Source organism: Nematolebias whitei, chromosome 11, assembly GCF_014905685.2.
Source record: "Nematolebias whitei isolate Nwh7 chromosome 11, NemWhi1, whole genome shotgun sequence".
NCBI lineage: Eukaryota > Metazoa > Chordata > Actinopteri > Cyprinodontiformes > Rivulidae > Nematolebias > Nematolebias whitei.
The window spans coordinates 23,490,431-23,506,931 of record NC_056508.1 but is presented as its reverse complement, the minus strand read 5'-3'; the positions used below and the strand labels follow the sequence as shown (position 1 = coordinate 23,506,931).

At 40.7% G+C, this 16,501-nt stretch overlaps 1 protein-coding gene across 3 annotated transcripts in view; it reads right to left on the bottom strand.

Moving 5' to 3' along the window:
• camta1a (calmodulin binding transcription activator 1a) overlaps nucleotides 1–16,501 on the bottom strand; it is a 389,929-nt gene that overhangs the window by 19,150 nt on the left and 354,278 nt on the right. For 2 of the 3 annotated variants that reach the window (XM_037684774.1, XM_037684775.1), the window contains exons 10-11: nucleotides 16,238–16,364; nucleotides 15,663–15,797 (exon numbers count right to left, since the gene is read on the bottom strand). In XM_037684774.1, the coding sequence (XP_037540702.1) occupies nucleotides 15,663–15,797; nucleotides 16,238–16,364 (262 nt within the window). Of the gene's footprint in view, nucleotides 1–2,585; nucleotides 2,696–15,662; nucleotides 15,798–16,237; nucleotides 16,365–16,501 lie in introns of those variants that run through there. The other variant, XM_037684773.1, reaches the window with a different exon arrangement.

The following is a 16,501-nucleotide window of genomic DNA, read 5'->3' as shown; positions in this document are numbered from 1 at the left end:
AGCTCTTGGCTTTCAGTAACTGTGGCCCCCTGAGCAGTTTAGTTAAATAGATCTGACATAGTGTCCTAATAAGTAAAAAGCTGTATTTCTTGGAAGGAAACTTCTCAGGCAGGTAATTTAAGCCATATTCACACAGAAACAATTAAAAAAGTAACTGTTTCCAGAAAGCCAAACAACACCTTTGCTATTTTGCACTCTCCCCTTAACCCAGGGTTTTATTTTATTCATCGTACTGTAGATCAACTTATAACTTTTGTGTATTAAAGAACTCACAGACAAACCAATCAGCTTTGATTTCAGAGCTCCTCAAATAGTTAAATCACCCCATTTTTGGCGTGAATAAAAATGAATAAAATACAACATAAAGAAGTATTCAAAAAAGTTCAATCTGGTCCTCTGGACATTAAAAAACCCCAAAAAACAATGAATGTCCAGAGGACCAGATTGAACTTTTTTGGACTTTTCTACCTGGATTATTGAGCATGCATCAAGATATAAAGAAGTATTATACCTGTCTCTTTGTCCATTTGTTACATCAGATACTCCAGCATTAAATCATTAAGCCAAATAACATTTTAACAACAGCAAGCAAAGGTAAAAGAGCTTTACCACACCACATACTCATCTATTGGCATTTAAGCAGCAACAAGAGTCAATATAAATATTTTCTAAATACAGAATAGACACTTTGTGTCACGCTGAAGGTAAAATGCCTGGAGAGCATACCATGGGGATGTACTGTCAGCTGCTATCACACTAATAGACTAACACGGAAATTGGCTTTTTGTCTTGGAAAGTAGAACAGTTTGATTTTATTTAATGGCTTCCTATTTGCATTAAGCAGCACATATTTGATTCAAGTTTGGCCCATGAGCTGCAGACAGAAGCAAAAATAAGAAATCATTGGAAAGATTATTTAAAAAATGAATTAGTCTAACAGAACACCCCACTTCCCAAGAGACTGGACCCCTCCAACTCTGTTAGGATACGTGAACTTGTAGACTCAAAGCTTTTGTTTAAGTCTTCTTCAATAGGCTTTTTAAATATCACATCTTTTTTCAGAGGATGAGATCTGAACTTACTGCTCCTTTATTTTACAGACAGATGTGAGGGATATGCAAATATATACATCAGAGGGTCAAAGACACATCATTTAGAAAGCTTTATAATTCATGCTGGATTTGAAGATTGTTTTAATTTGGTCTTCGAACAACTCAGTCTTCAGTCTGCAGCAGAACAAAAGCACAAAGTGACCCACAAATGAAAAACAAAACTTGGACAACAAAATCCACTTAACCTGAAAGGAAGGGGGAAAAAAAAGGATTTTCAAACCACAGATGCAGATTGCATAATTTATGTCTCACAGTACTGACAGATCTTAAATAATTCATACACTTAAAACTCACTAAAGATTTTCTTCAACTAGAACTTAGTGCACGACTTTCATGTTGGCTTTGATAAAATTGCACATGCACAGTACTGGAATGAGTGGGTAAATAAAGTAAAAAAAAACAAACAAACATTTGACCAAATTAAACTTTAGGGAAGTTAGTTACAGAAAGAAAAATCCTAACTGGGATAACTTCTAATTACTGGGAAGATATAAAACGAATAAAACTTAGTTAATGACTCGTATGGTTGTGCTCCTGCTCGTCTGGAGTGATCACAGAAACACGTACACTTCTACAGCGCTTTTATTCAGCACAAACAAAAGGTGTTACATCAATTAATAATGCTGTTGTGTACTCACAGCAGCCACAGAGCTGCTCTGTGCATTTATTCCTGTTGATAAAGAGAATGAAACTGTTTCTGCCAGAACCACTACACAGCATTCATACCCGAGTCGTTTCTTTTCTATGAAAACAACTCTTACATTTGCTACAGTTGATACAAAGTAGTACCTTTCTCACTACTACATGCACACCAAATGTGTTAAATGAGTGCAAAGCATGTGACTTTGCAGCTTTTAATAGTTCTCGGGAAAACTTTACGAGCAACAGGTTGATAAAAGCATCACGTGCATTCTCTCCTTTTATAAAGTCTGCAAAAAAGCTGCGACTACAACCAAGTGAGGGGATAAAATGTGGCTGAAGACCAGTCGCTGTCCACAGATCTATGGTGCTGAAAGGAGAGGGGGTCAGCTCTGATGTGAGCTGACACACTGTGGCATCAGCAGCTGTACTTTTCATTGTTTTTACACACATGCCTTAAAGAACCTGATGCGACAGCGTTCACTGTGCTGGACCAAAGCAACTACTACAATCAGCTACAGCAGCCTGGGTCACTCTGACCCTGCAGTTCGGTTCAACCTCAACAAACATAAAAACATTAAAAAAAGCACAAGCTGCATTCAAAAGAAGCCTGGCAATGATTGTGGGAGGGGGAGGAGAGGAGAGTGCATTATAAACCAAGTCGTGAGGCAGGAGTTGGTTTACTCTCTGAGTCACATGTGGCTGCAACAACACAGACAAGAAGCCAACATGCAGAACTTCTGTCCGAACGCACGGAACAGAACCCAAAGTTGAAGACAACACAGAGTCACAGCACAGCACACAGCCACACAGGTTGAGCTCAACACTTCTAACCTTCTAGTTTATTTTCCATGGGTAGAGTCAGCCCCAACACAGCCTCTTTGTCTGTTTGTCATTCACGGGCATCCTGAGCCGCACAGGTCCGACCCAGGCTGCGGTTCTCCCGAACTGTCAGAGCCTCGGCCACGCTAAAGCATGCTGTCTTACACCGGAGGGGCAAAAATGGAAACCAACATGTAGAAATGTCCCTGCTGCAGACTGGAGCTGAAGCTCAACTCGTCAACAATGGAACAAAGTGAAGGAGGAGAGCCGCGTGCGGAAAGAGGGAGAGGAGGACCGCTCACGCTCCTCCTCCTCCTCCTCTTCACTCCCTTCACCCCGCGCACTCTCCTGTAGTGGTTCTAGTGGTCGCTGCGACCCCAGCCTGCAGTAAAATGACAAAACACCACCGCCTGGGGGGAGAGAAGACGGACGTCGTGCGCACGTGCAGCCGGTAAACAGACGCCCTAATTCCCGCGCGCCTTCACGAGCCGCGCTCGCGCCTCTCAAAGCTCGCTCTTTTTTCTTCTTCTTCTCCTTTTTCACTTGTCTTAAATGATCATTCCAACAGATGCCACAGACTCGTGCGTGTTTTAGTTTGTGCGTCTCTCTAGCAAAGTGAGCCCCCCCCCCCCCCCCCCCCCCGCTTAACGGATCATCTGAAACTAGTTGTTGAAGCGGGAGTTTAGCCTGTTTACCCGCACACGCCCACCTCCCGCCTGCATTGTGCACGCGCGGGTTTGTCACGCCGGTGGAGCGCTGTCAGCAATAACCCCCGACTGTCAGAATGTCTGTGCGGGGCAGTGATTTGGCTGATCCCAGTTTACCCCCCCCAGTGCTGGGACCTGGGATCAGACACTAATTGGGGCGAAGATGTTGGATGCTCGAGCTCTGCGGCTCCGACAGCTCCTCTGTCCTGCCCATGGCTCTGCACCTGCAGTGCTGCAGAGAAAAGCGCCCCTTCCCCCACTCTGCATTATGACAAATCAAGGCAGGCAGCTGTGCCATTAGCACATCATAGCACAGTTAGTCTTCCATGGGAGAGCGAACTCACAGAGCTGAACTGCACACCCTGCTGCAGACAGGAACACAGGCACGCAGCCTGTCCCGGATAATCAACAAGCTGCAGAACACAGACGCTGTCATTTTGGAGGTGAACATCTAAACAAACCCTCCATAAACTGCTCTGCGCCTCAGGATGTCTCCCCGCTGCCTCCAAACTGAACATGATCAATGATGAGCGCGCACAACAACACCCTGTCCTGCTTTGAGAACAAAAAGCTGGAAATGATGGTTTTAGGAAGCACCACCGCACAGATTCAAGCCTCATCTTTGAATCCCACAGTGCACCTGCACAACAGTTACTGTCCACTCACCACGGTGCTGATGGTGCTCACTCACCCTTATGCCATCAGCCCATGGATCCTAGAGGCACATGTATCTTCATAGCAGCTCATCAAGTTGTCATATTTAATGATTCATTTTAGTATTAACCATCCTGTCATGTTGACACTTCTTTTTGCCACCTATAGTTCCACATATGATTGCTTCATTCATACAGAAAGAACAAAACACAAACTGGATCTAAACCACTCATATTTGTAATTTTGGACTAGTTTCTGCTCTTTTGAAAATGCCCTAGTTCCACCTCATGCATGCTGCATAGCTGGGTGCGTTGTGCCTTAATCCTTAAAAACAAGATAAGTGACTTCTCTATGAAATAGGAAGAAATGGTAGACAACGAGTTAAAAAAAGGTAATAGGGTGGGCTGAGTTTTCCCTGAGACACTCAGCTCCTCCTTAACTGGTTCTGTGAATGGGCCAGAGAGGCAGCAGTGTATGAATGGCGGAGGGATCTAATGGTGCTACCATGTATGGGAGCTGCCATGCAGGACTCCATTACTCACTCCCACTCCTTGAAGGCCGTCTGCAATGCAGCTGTCCTGTGAGCCGGTGCTTCATCGTGCCCTACTTTATTCTGTCAGAGCTCAAACACTGCAGCAATACTTCTCCCAGCAGCGCACGCACACACACATGCAATCACATCATATTCTTTAAATAGATCACACCCTGGTGAACGTGCAGGTCTCCTGAAACACACATTTAACTTGACTAAACCTCAAAACTTTAAATTTGACCTAAATAGTTTGTGGTGCTTCATTTAGAGCTCAGAACAACAGAAAAGTCAAGTGAAAAAGAAAGTCACAATCAGCACATCTGAGCACGACATATATTTAAAATATACTGGTAGGGGAGTTAGAAACAAATGGTAGAAATGGATATCTTCACATTCATATCTTTTGATGACTAATAGTTGGTTTTTTACATATTGTGATAAGTCACAAATGCTGTTTTATTTAGTTTTATTCTCTGCTTAGTTTGTCTAAATCAGGGGTGCCCAAACTTTTTTTCGGAGAGGGCCAAAATGAAAATGTTTCAGAGGGCTGCGGGCCAATTGTAATACATACATTGTGATAAGTTAATTCATTTTTTACTTGGACAAGGTTATTAACACTAGGGCTTGTATCTCTTTTCCATCCCAAGACCCTTCCATCCTGGTCCCATCCTGCTGTTTTTGATCATTTGGAGCCTATTTCCCTCTCCTATCTAGAGAAACTGGTTACCAGTATGAAATCATTGGGTTCCCCCCTTGATGTTGTTCCTCCATGTTTTCTCAAGGAGGTATTTCCTACTGTTGGCTCCTTTATCCAAAATGTGATCGACAGCAGTTTGATGTTTAGTGTGGTACCAAGCAATTTTAGACATGCTGTGGTGCAGCCATTGTTGAAAAAACCTGGCCTTGATCCATCTTCTTTGTCAAACTTTAGGCCAATCTCAAAGTTACCCTTTATATCCAAAAGTTTGGAAAAAGTAGGAAGTAGGAAGATTAAACGTTTCAGCACAAAAAAAGAAACTGTCCAGATGACCTGACTGAAAATTGTTGGATTGTTTACCTGGATTATTGAGCATGACCTTTGTTGGTTTTGAACCAGTTTGACATGACTGTCGATGAGGAAGAGGGCCAGCACCGGATGAGGGGGCAGCCAAAGAGACCATCTTAGCACCAACATAACTGGTTTGTTCCACTTTGGAGTAAGCTGTTTGGAGGAAGAATCAGTTTTGTGTTGTGTATTTCCTTGACTGATGAAGCCTTCTGGATGGAAGGTGAAACGTTTCAGCACACACACAAAAAAAGAAACTGTCCAGATGACCTGACTGAAAATTGTTGCATTGTATACCTGGATTATTGAGCATGGACTTTGTTGGTTTGGAACTAGATGTTTACGCCCAGCTGAAGGCCTTTTTGGATGAATTTAAAATTTCGGAGGTCTTCCAGTCTGGTTTCAAAACATACCACAGCACTGAATATGTTCTTTTAAGAGGTTTTAATTACATATTTTTAGCACTGGATTCTGGAAACTGTGTTTTGCTTGTGCTTTTAGATTTAACAGCTGCTTTCGACACAGTCAACCATAACATTCTCATCTCCAGATTGGAGCAGTGGGTGGGCATCACTGGCTCAGCTCTGCAGTGGTTTAGGTCCTACCTTTCTGATAGAAGTTTCAGTGTGATGATGGATAATTTTACATCTGATTCTGCTGCCCTCCCCTGGGGAGTACCCCAGGGCTCTATTCTTGGTCCTCTCCTGTTCTCACTTTATCTTCTGCCACTAGGTTCTATTTTCAGAAAGCATGGGGTGCACTGTGCAATTTCATTTATATGTGAATGACTGTCAAGTCTACTCCCCTTTGAAACATAATGGCTCCACTCAGTCTCTCCTGGACTGTCTCGATGACATTAAAGGATGGATGGCACTTGATTTCCTCCATTTTAATGAAAAAAAAAAAGACTGAGGCTATGTTTATTTTTTTTACACCCTGTGGTCCTAACAGTTTCCCCACCTTTGATTTTTCCTCGCTCTCATGGTTACAGCTGGTACAAAATGCTGCTGCACGATTTTTGACTGGTACAGGCAGGCGTGAGCACATCACTCCAGTTCTGATGTCCCTTCACTGGCTTCCTGTACAGTTTCAAATCCATTTTAAAGTTCTGTTGTTTGTTTTTAAGTCTTTGAATGGTCTTAGTCCTTCTTATTTGTCTGAAATGCTTCACCTTTACATGCCATCACGTGCTCTTAGATCCTCTGACCAGATGCTTTTAGTAGCCTCGAAAACTTTTTTATAAATCCAGAGGAGACAGAGCCTTTTCAACTCTGTCTCCTAAATTGTGGAATGAGCTGCCGCTAAAGTCAGGCAGGTCCCATCACTTTCTGTTTTTAACACTTGTTAAAAAACACTTTTTTTCCCCCATTGGCTTTTATCCTAGAGTGAGCTAGCATCTGTGTCTTAATGTTGTATTTTTTTTCACTTGTGATGTTCTGGTTATTTTTTTATTTATATAGTTGTTTTATAATTTTACTGTTTTTTTTTTTACTTTTATTTTTGTACAGCAATTCGGACGGCTGCTATGTTGTATTTTAAGTACTTTGTACTTTAGAAATAAATTGGTATGGTATTGTATAATATAATACACAAAAGGAAAATATATTTTTAAGTAAAGTTCTTTAAAAATTTTATACAGTTATTTAAGCTTCCTTTCTGTATCCACCTTATTCCTAGCCCCCCATCATGCATTGCGTGAATTATGGACACAACTTCCAGTGCAGACCAGAACTGGCATTTGTTTATGCGTGAACAGTACGAACTAAAGTAGTTTCTCCAATCATTGTGGATTTAATTTAGACATGTAGGAACACCACATGTCAGAGCTCAAACAGGACAAAATAACCATACCGCTGCAGATGAAGGATGGAAGGATGAGTTGAAGAAGTGGCATATTTAGCTACTTCATTGACTTGGTTCTTCCGACGGTGAAGCTATGAACAACCTGAAAAGCTCTGAGGAGTATTAGTATCTACACAGTAATAAGGTTGGTGGTGTTTTGTTAAAAGAGATGGGACACAATCTTATTTTCCTTAAATCAGACATAGAGCCCAGCCAAAGCCTTAAAGTCCTCCATCACCGAGCCTGGGTTAATTGTAGAGAAAATTGTAATACCGTAGATGAACAAATACTACAACGTTGTGGCCTCCGTACACTTGAAATAATACTTGATATTCTTGTCACACTGTTTTCAATACTTCTGAGGATCCGGCGTCTCTTCTCCGGTGGTTTATTGTAGTTCAGACACAAAGTAGGATGTAGGTTTTTCTCTGTCGGTCGTTTGTCAACAAAGTGAAATGATCACACATGCAGCGTTCTGGGTGGTCTCTTCAAGTTCAACATTTTCAGCCACATTCTTCTTAATTCATCTGTAGGTAGGCGATGGAAACTATACCGTTTTTCACATGAACACTTCTTTTGTTTCGTGTCCGTGTTCAAAACTCTGTTGTTGTAGCCACTGATTTAGTTTAGTCTGTTTGTTCATGCAGCCGCGAACACAACAGGTATCTGAACTCTGCAGGGCTATTTTAGTAAACTTTATGGTTGTTAAATAAATGTGACCGAAATAAAAAAAGTGTTTCATCTGTTAAACTGAATGCAAATTACTTTCAAATAAACCACAGTCCGTGCTCAACTCGCATGGTTAGCCAATGATTACTGCTACAGGAAGTTGTACCCATAATCATTTATACAGTAGAGCCCACAGGAATAAGATGGATAAGGAACATTACAGAACACAAAATTTAACAAATAAATCATATATAGGCAATTAAAACAAACATCTAAATTTCTGTATTTCCCTATAATTATATGTAGTGTAAAATGTCAAAAAGTGCATGTCCAACAGCAAAACAACTTAACGGAAACAATAATTGGCACTAGTGAGAAACAAAGCTGGTCTTTGGCTTTTATCAGTCTCCCAGTATCAGGCTGCAGCCGACTCACTGAGAGGGTGAGTATTAGAGCTCGACCGATATATCGGTAGGGCTGATATTTTAGGCCGATATGGGTGTTTGGGGACTTATCGGTATTGGTGTCGGTGATAAATTTTAATGCGCAGTAATAAACACTTTTAATTTTCACCCTTAAATTGCTGGAAACAAGTCGTATCTGCTTGCAAAAGGTGTAATTGTACAATGTATCCAGCAGAGGGTGCATGCAAACTAAAGTAATCCCTCGCTACATTGCAGTTCGTTTATTGGACTCGCTTTATCGTGGTTTTTCAAAATAAGTTTGGAAATGACACACAATTGGCTGATTGATAGATGAGCTGCACGATCTGCATGGAATTTTTATTTAAAATAAATTATTTAAAATTATTTAGCACATGCTGCACATTTGTGCAGCCCAGAGCTGCAGAAAAAGTTTCCTCCTGCACCTTTGTGCAGCCCTTACAGCTGCAGGATAAACTTCCTGCTGCAGCTGATCAACTGTTCTCCATGCAGAGTGTAGAAGTGGGCGTGGCCAAAAGCGCTTGCAAGTGGCTGAGAGCAGCGGAGGCAGGGAGCAGAGATCATGACATTCTGTGCTCTTTTAGAGCGTTCAGAGTTTAGAAACATTGTTTAGAATATTGAAGAGGGTGGGAAGGGTTTAAAACACCTTTATATATCTTTATATATATATATATATATATATATATATATATACACTAAAATAAAATACTACTTGTACTACTATTCCTACTTGACGATTTTTTACTTATCGCGCGGTTTTAGGTTACGGATCCCCCGTGATAAACGAGGGACTACTGTACTTTCAAGTCATGGCTGTTCACTTTAACTTTCACTTTCAGCATAGACAAAGCAGCGAGCAATACTGTAGCATATTTTTCTGAACAGAGCATGGTAAGTTTATTGTAACTGATCTGTAAAATAAAAAAAATATATCAACAATAAATTCTCTTCAATCCTCCAACCCGCTTGTCATTAGCTACATGCTTCTCCAATTAGCAAGCTAACATTTAAATAATCTAGCATAGGCTATTGCCTTGTAAAACTTTAGCCAGAACAATAAATCTAATGTAGAGGTAAAATATATGTGTTAGTAACGTAATCTTTGTCGTCCTCAATGAAATGCCTTGCTTGTCTGAAATATTTATTTCTCTGAAAAAAAAAAAAAAAAAAAGAATGCCGATGCGGCCAATACTAATTAAGCCTTCACCATATGTGACTGACTGTTTAAACAATGAACAGAGAAGGGTGGTTCTTAGTTTAATTTATATTTTGTAATACACTTGATAACTTTATGATGAATAGTAGAGGACAGAAAATGTGAACGCACGTTAGGAAGACTGTTTCAAGACTTCAAGTCTTAAAACAGGTTTAAAAGTAGCCGTTTACTTGGGGGTGGACAAAGCTCAACAATGTTCAGCCATTATATCTGCTATCAGCATTAGCCCTCTCCCAATATCAGTATCAACAATATCCAAAATTTCCATGCCGGGCTCTAGTGAGTATGTGCTATAGGTGTGTCAGTCAGAGAGCTTCTGAGCCTGAACTTGTTCAGGTTCATTACACTAGAGGTTTGTTCATAGATGTAAGTGCTGCCAAACAAAGATAACATCACCTGAGCATGTTTCCTAATGCTGGACTACCTTTCTGATGAGACGTGAGTGTAGAAATCATTGAGATGTAGTGACATGAATTTATTCCTTAGCTCAGAATCACACTGAAACTCAATTAGCTCCATCTGAATGTGATCAGGCACTCAGTCCATGCTTATGTTGAAGTGAAGGGGAAAACAGCTCCACGTCACCTCCACTTTTCCAAAAGTGCTAAATAGTAACTTACCTGCTGACGGACGTCAACAGAGTAGCTCCAACCTGAATGCTTTTACATGGTCAAACAGGTCAGTGGTGATGTGGTCCTTTCCTTGAAGCTGAATACTCAGGATGTTGAGCAGATGTACACCATAAAAGCCAAGTCACAAAACCATTCTGTCATCAGAGGGGACTTTTGACAGATACTCTGCGATGGCATGGCACAGCTCAAAAATATCTTTTGAGGACTTTCCCACGGCTCAGCCACCTCATCTCTTGGTGGCAAAGCACATCTTTGTACTCTGAGTCAACCTCAAGAAGGGTCCCGAACTGTCGGTGTGAGAGTGCTTTTGCGTGTATGCAGTTTATAATTGCAATAACATCATACACCACGTCCCCCAAGCCAATTGATTTTGCACACAGTTGTTAATGGTGAACAATGCAATGGTATTGGGCCACCTAATCTCTGCGTTGGGCAACCTTCTGGGAAACTAGTGTGGCGAGGCCTGCGTTCCTCCCAACCATGGCAGGTGCTCCGGCCGTCGTTATCCCGACCATTTTCTCCCAGCTCATCCTGTTCATATCCAGCACTCGCTCAGCTGCTGCAAACAAATCCTCACTTTTTGTTGTGTTGCAGTGTCTCAAGTCCGGCCAGCTTGTAACGTCCATGTTTTCACTCAATCCCCGAATGAAAACCAAAAGTTGTGCAGAGTCTGAAATGTCTGTTCTCTCACCACACGCCAAAGAAAAGACAACAACTTCATGAGCTTTAGCTTTAAATTGCTCCTTAATGAAACATATCCACAGTGCGATGTGTCACAGTGTTTTGCGAGAGGCTGATTTGAGAGAAAGCTTTAACTTGAGACGGGCACATTAACGCCGCGGCTGTGGACAGACACTCCTTAAAGTACACTGTTGAAAATTATCTCCCAGTCCAGGTAATTATTGCAGAAATCTCAAAGCTGGCCTGTGTTGCGCTGTCCTGAGCTGCTGAGGGCAGTGTAAGTGTATTGTTGAAAATGTTGTGTAGCTAGCCGGTCCATGGTCTTGTTCTATCGGGCATCATGTTTGTATTGTGGAAAAGCTGGATGCTTCTGTTGAGGGAATGTGCATTTTTGCACTCACCATGCTCCATAGTTTGACTTGATCAATGTATTTATGCGCTGCTCTTTTACTGTTATTATGAATGAAATTAAAATATTCCATGATCCTTATTGTACGTAATAAATAGACTTGACATGATCAGCCAGTAAAGAGATCATTTTTATTCCCCTCAAGGTTTGATTGATATGATACAGTGACATGTTTTCAGAGAATCCTTGAGTCTCCGTCTCCCACAGCCAACTCCCTGGCACGTCTCTGTGTGCAGCTGGGACTTCTGATAACAGTTTGACAGAGTGGAGGGGGGAGGGGGGAGGAAACTGGCATCCGAGTGATTCTACAAAACTTTTTCAGTTGGGGAAGTCAGAACGGGTCAGAACCTCAGACGGGTGAAGGCATTGATAAGTGTGTACTTGTAAATGCATTGATCTTCTGTGATTGTTGGCTGTTCTCTAAATATTTGTAATAAATCTGATGAAGTCTACACCTGGTTGTTTTGGGAATCTCTTTTTTTCCACGACAGCTTCGTCTTGTAGTGATGACAGACAGTGTTCTCCTTTAAAACAGCAATGGACTGGCTTTAGCATTGAGATATATATATATATATATATATATATGTATATATATATAAATTTAAAAAAAATATACAAACCGGATTCCAAAAAAGTTGGGACACTAAACAAATTGTGAATAAAAACTGAATGCAATGATGTGGAGGTGCCAACATCTAATATTTTATTCAGAATAGAACACAAATCACAGATCAAAAGTTTAAACTGAGACAATGTATCATTTTAAGGGAAAAATCTGTTTCCAAATTTCATGGTGTCAACAAATCCCAAAAAAGTTGGGACAAGTCCATTTTTACCACTGTGTGGCATCCCCCCTTCTTCTTACAACACTCAACAGACGTCTGGGGACAGAGGAGACCAGTTTCTCAAGTTTAGAAATAGGAATGCTCTCCCATTCATGTCTAATACAGGCCTCTAACTGTTCAATCGTCTTGGGCCTTCTTTGTCGCACCTTCCTCTTTATGATGCGCCAAATGTTCTCTATAGGTGACAGATCTGGACTGCAGGCTGGTCATTTCAGTACCCGGATCCTTCTCCTACGTAGCCATGATGCTGTGATTGCTGCAGAATGTGGTCTGGCATTATTGTGTTGAAAAATGCAGGGTCTTCCCTGAAAGAGATGACGTCTAGATGGGGGCATATGTTCTTCTAGAACCTGAACATAGTTCTCTGCATTAATGGTGCCTTTCCAGACATGCAAGCTGCCCATGCCACAAGCGCTCATGCAACCCCATACCATCAGTGATACAGGATTCTGAAAGGAGCGTTGATAACAACTTGGGCTATCCTTGTCCTCTCTGGTCCGGATGACATGGCGTCCCAGTGTTCCATAAAGAACTTCAAATCATGACTCATCTGACCACAGAACAGTCTTTCATTTTGCCACACTCCATTTTAAATGACCCCTGGCCCAGTGCAAACGTCTGAGCTTGTGGAGCTTGCTTAGAAATGGCTTCCTCTTTGCACTGTAGAGTTTCAGCTGGCAACGGCGGATGGCACGGTGGATTGTGTTCACTGACAATGCTTTCTGGAAGTATTCCTGAGCCCATTCTGTTATTTCCTTGACAGTGGCATTCCTGTTTGAGGTGCAGTGACGTTTAAGGGCCCGGAGATCACGAGCATCCAGTAGAGTTTTACGGCCTTGACCCTTACGCACAGCGATTGTTCCAGATTATCTGAATCTTTTGATCATGTTATGCACGATTGATGATGATAACTTAAAAGTCTTTGCTATTTTACGCTGGGTAACACCATTCTGGTATTGCTGCACTATCTTTCTGCGCAACAATGGTGGGATTGGTGATCCTCTTACCATCTTGGCTTCTGAGAGACACTGACACTCTGAGAAGCTCTTTTTATACCCAATCATGTTGTCAATTGACCTAATTAGTGTTAATTGGTCTTCCAGCTGTTCGTTGTATGCTCAATTTCCTTTTTCCAGCCACTTATTGCTACTTGTCCCAACTTTTTTGGAATTTGTTGACACTGTGAAATTTTGAATCAACATATTTTTCCTTTAAAATGTTACATTTACACAGATTAAACTTTTGATCTGTCATCTATGTTATATTACAAATAAAATATTGACATTTGCCATCTCCACATCATTGCATTCAGTTTTTATTCACAATTTGTTTAGTGTCCCAACTTTTTTGGAATCTGGTTTGTATATAGTTTTTTCAAATTTGTTAAATTTATATAAAAAAATTAATAAAAATAAAAAAATCTTCCTCCCAAGGTTTTTTTAAAATGCCTTTTGTCTGTGTGCCACTGATGATGTCGCTCCACCATGTTGGTGGTGTTGTCAGCCAGTGCAGTAGCCCGCAAACTTTTATTATTTTTTGTGACTCAGTCTGCTCCTGCAGCAAAGGCTCATGGGACATTTCATAAATTTGTAAAATATAAGTATTTGTGGTCTTATAAAGTGTGCAAATCTACATGTGTGCTTACCGGGTAAATCTAATCTTAAAGTCTCTTGTAGTTGGAACTTTGGAACAATCTGCCCATCAACATTCGACAGGCCACCTCAGTCTCTGCTTTTAAATCTCTCCTAAAAACACATCTATACTCACTGACATTTAACACAGGGTGATCGGATTTAGATATAGTTTTTTTTATGCTGATTCTGTTTATGCTTTTGTTATTATTCCTATTTAACACAAGGTCATCAGATCTGATTTAGTATTTCATTGTTTATGACTGAGTTTATGCTTTTTGTTATTATTTCCTTGACTTTTGACACAACGTGATCTGATTTAGTATTTCATTGTTTCTAATTATGTTTTCGGTTTTATATTTTTACTCCATGTGCTGTAAATATATCTTGCTACTTTTTATTTGATGTTGTGATATTTTTGTGAAGCACTTTGGTAACAGTTTCTGTTTCAAATGTGCTCTATAAATAAATCTGACTTGACTAGTTACTTGTATTTCATCCATCCATTATCTTTACCCGCTTATTCCATTTTGGGTCACGGGGGTCGCTGGTGCCCATGTCCAGCAATCACTGTGCGAGGGGCGGGGTACACCCTGGACGGGTCGCAAGTCCATCACAGGGACACATAGAGACAAATGAGACAAACAACCATTCACTCTCTCACTCACACCTAGGGACAATTTAGAGTTACCAATCAGCCTAACATGCATGTTTTTGGACTGTGGGAGGAAACCGGAGCACCCGGAGAAAATCCACGCATGCACGGAGAGAACATGCAAACTCCACCCAGAAAGGCCCCTGGACCGGGGTTTGAACCAGGGACCTGCTCGCTGAGAGGCAGCAGCTCTACCAGTTGCGCCACCGTGCTGCCACGTGTATTTCATATATATTCTTAATATATTGATATTTCAAAGATAATATAATCACCTTGAGGGAATATTTTTTGATCTAAGCCCCATATATAGTCATTGGGCCAGTTTAATTTTCTAAATTAAAGTCAATGGGTGGAATGACTGTGAGTGAAAGTACAATGTTTCTACATAGAAAGGATGAAGATTTAATACAGTAGCCCAGGCAACTCTATCAAACCTGTTTGATTTGGACAAATCTAAACTTACTGAGCAACTTTAATCAATCCTTTCAAAAATGAAGTAACCAACATGTCATCCTCTAATGCAAGCCATATACCAAACACTTTTTAACAGTAAATGTCTTGACAGAGCATTTACAAATAAAACATTTTAAACATTCCTCCCACAGCCACCACAAAGGATGAAACAAACTGGACTTGGTTCTAGTCAGTTTAGATAAAAGAATGTGAAGGACATCAAATATAAAATAAAATGTCACAGAGATTGTTACAGAAAATCATTCATGCCATTTGCATTTTTACTCAGATGAACACCTCTAAATCAATATGTGCACACAGATATTGTAAATATGTCAGTTACGTGTACCTGTGTATCTTAGCATTACCTCTGTCTCAATATGAACTACAATGTGATAGTTTGTGACTGTTTTTCAATTTTTGCTATCAAGTTGGTAAAATGTCCTTAATTTTCATCTTGTATGATGGAGAGACAAACTATCTTCCTACTATTCTATTCTGTTTTTATTAAAGTGGTAATACCTCAAAAGGCTGCAAGAGCTAAATAAAATAATTAGAAGCAGGAAGCGAGCACATTGCAAAGTCCGAATCAACTAACTGAATAAAGTGAAAGAGAAGAAAGCATTTAAAGAATTCTCGTGTGAACCGAAGTGCGCACACCGTGAGGAGACCTACCATCGAGGGAGAGCCAGTCGTGCTGCGAGGATGGCAGTGATGGAAGAGCGCGGGCCTTGTACTCAAACACCACAGAACTGGATATAATCTGGTTACTGATGGCCACCTGCAGCGTCACCAGACCTGTATCATGAGCTGGATGGAGAGGAGATCATGAGACGTCATCTAGGAAAATGTCACTATGACAAAGACAGATTACTGCTCATCTGCTGTGTTAAAGCATACGCTCAACCTTTCATACATTTTGTTGGTTAGAAGCAACATATCAACAAAGTTGGGCTCATGTTATTTAGAAATTTATGTTACGCAATGAGCTGCTTAGCACATTAGAACTATAAAACATGACAAACACCAGAAGATACTTTAAATAATCACGAATGAAAACAAAAAGGCCTTTCCACTTTTACAAATAAATAAATGTATACAATTCAGATCTTTTTTTTTTTCATTAAAAGTGACAGAAACAGAGCAGAGATAAATCCCCAAAGTTAAAAAAAGTAGGACCTTTAATGGTTGAAATACTCTGTTTCAGTGAAACGTCCTCTTGCATTTAGCAAAGCTTTCCTCCGTCTTACCTGGGCAGTAGCAGCGCAGCACCCCTGGCTGGATGAGAGACGCCGGGACTGAGATCTGGTCAAACAAGCAGCTGTAGTTTGAGCTGGCCTCCTGCCAGGGACCAGTGATCAGCACCTTTACACCACCCTGAAAACAACATGTCCCATTAACAACAACAACACTAATAATAATAATAACAATAATTTTGCCTAACTATTCCCAACAACAACCACAGACGGAGAACAAATAAACACTATGTAAGGGTAATGACTTCATTATTTGTA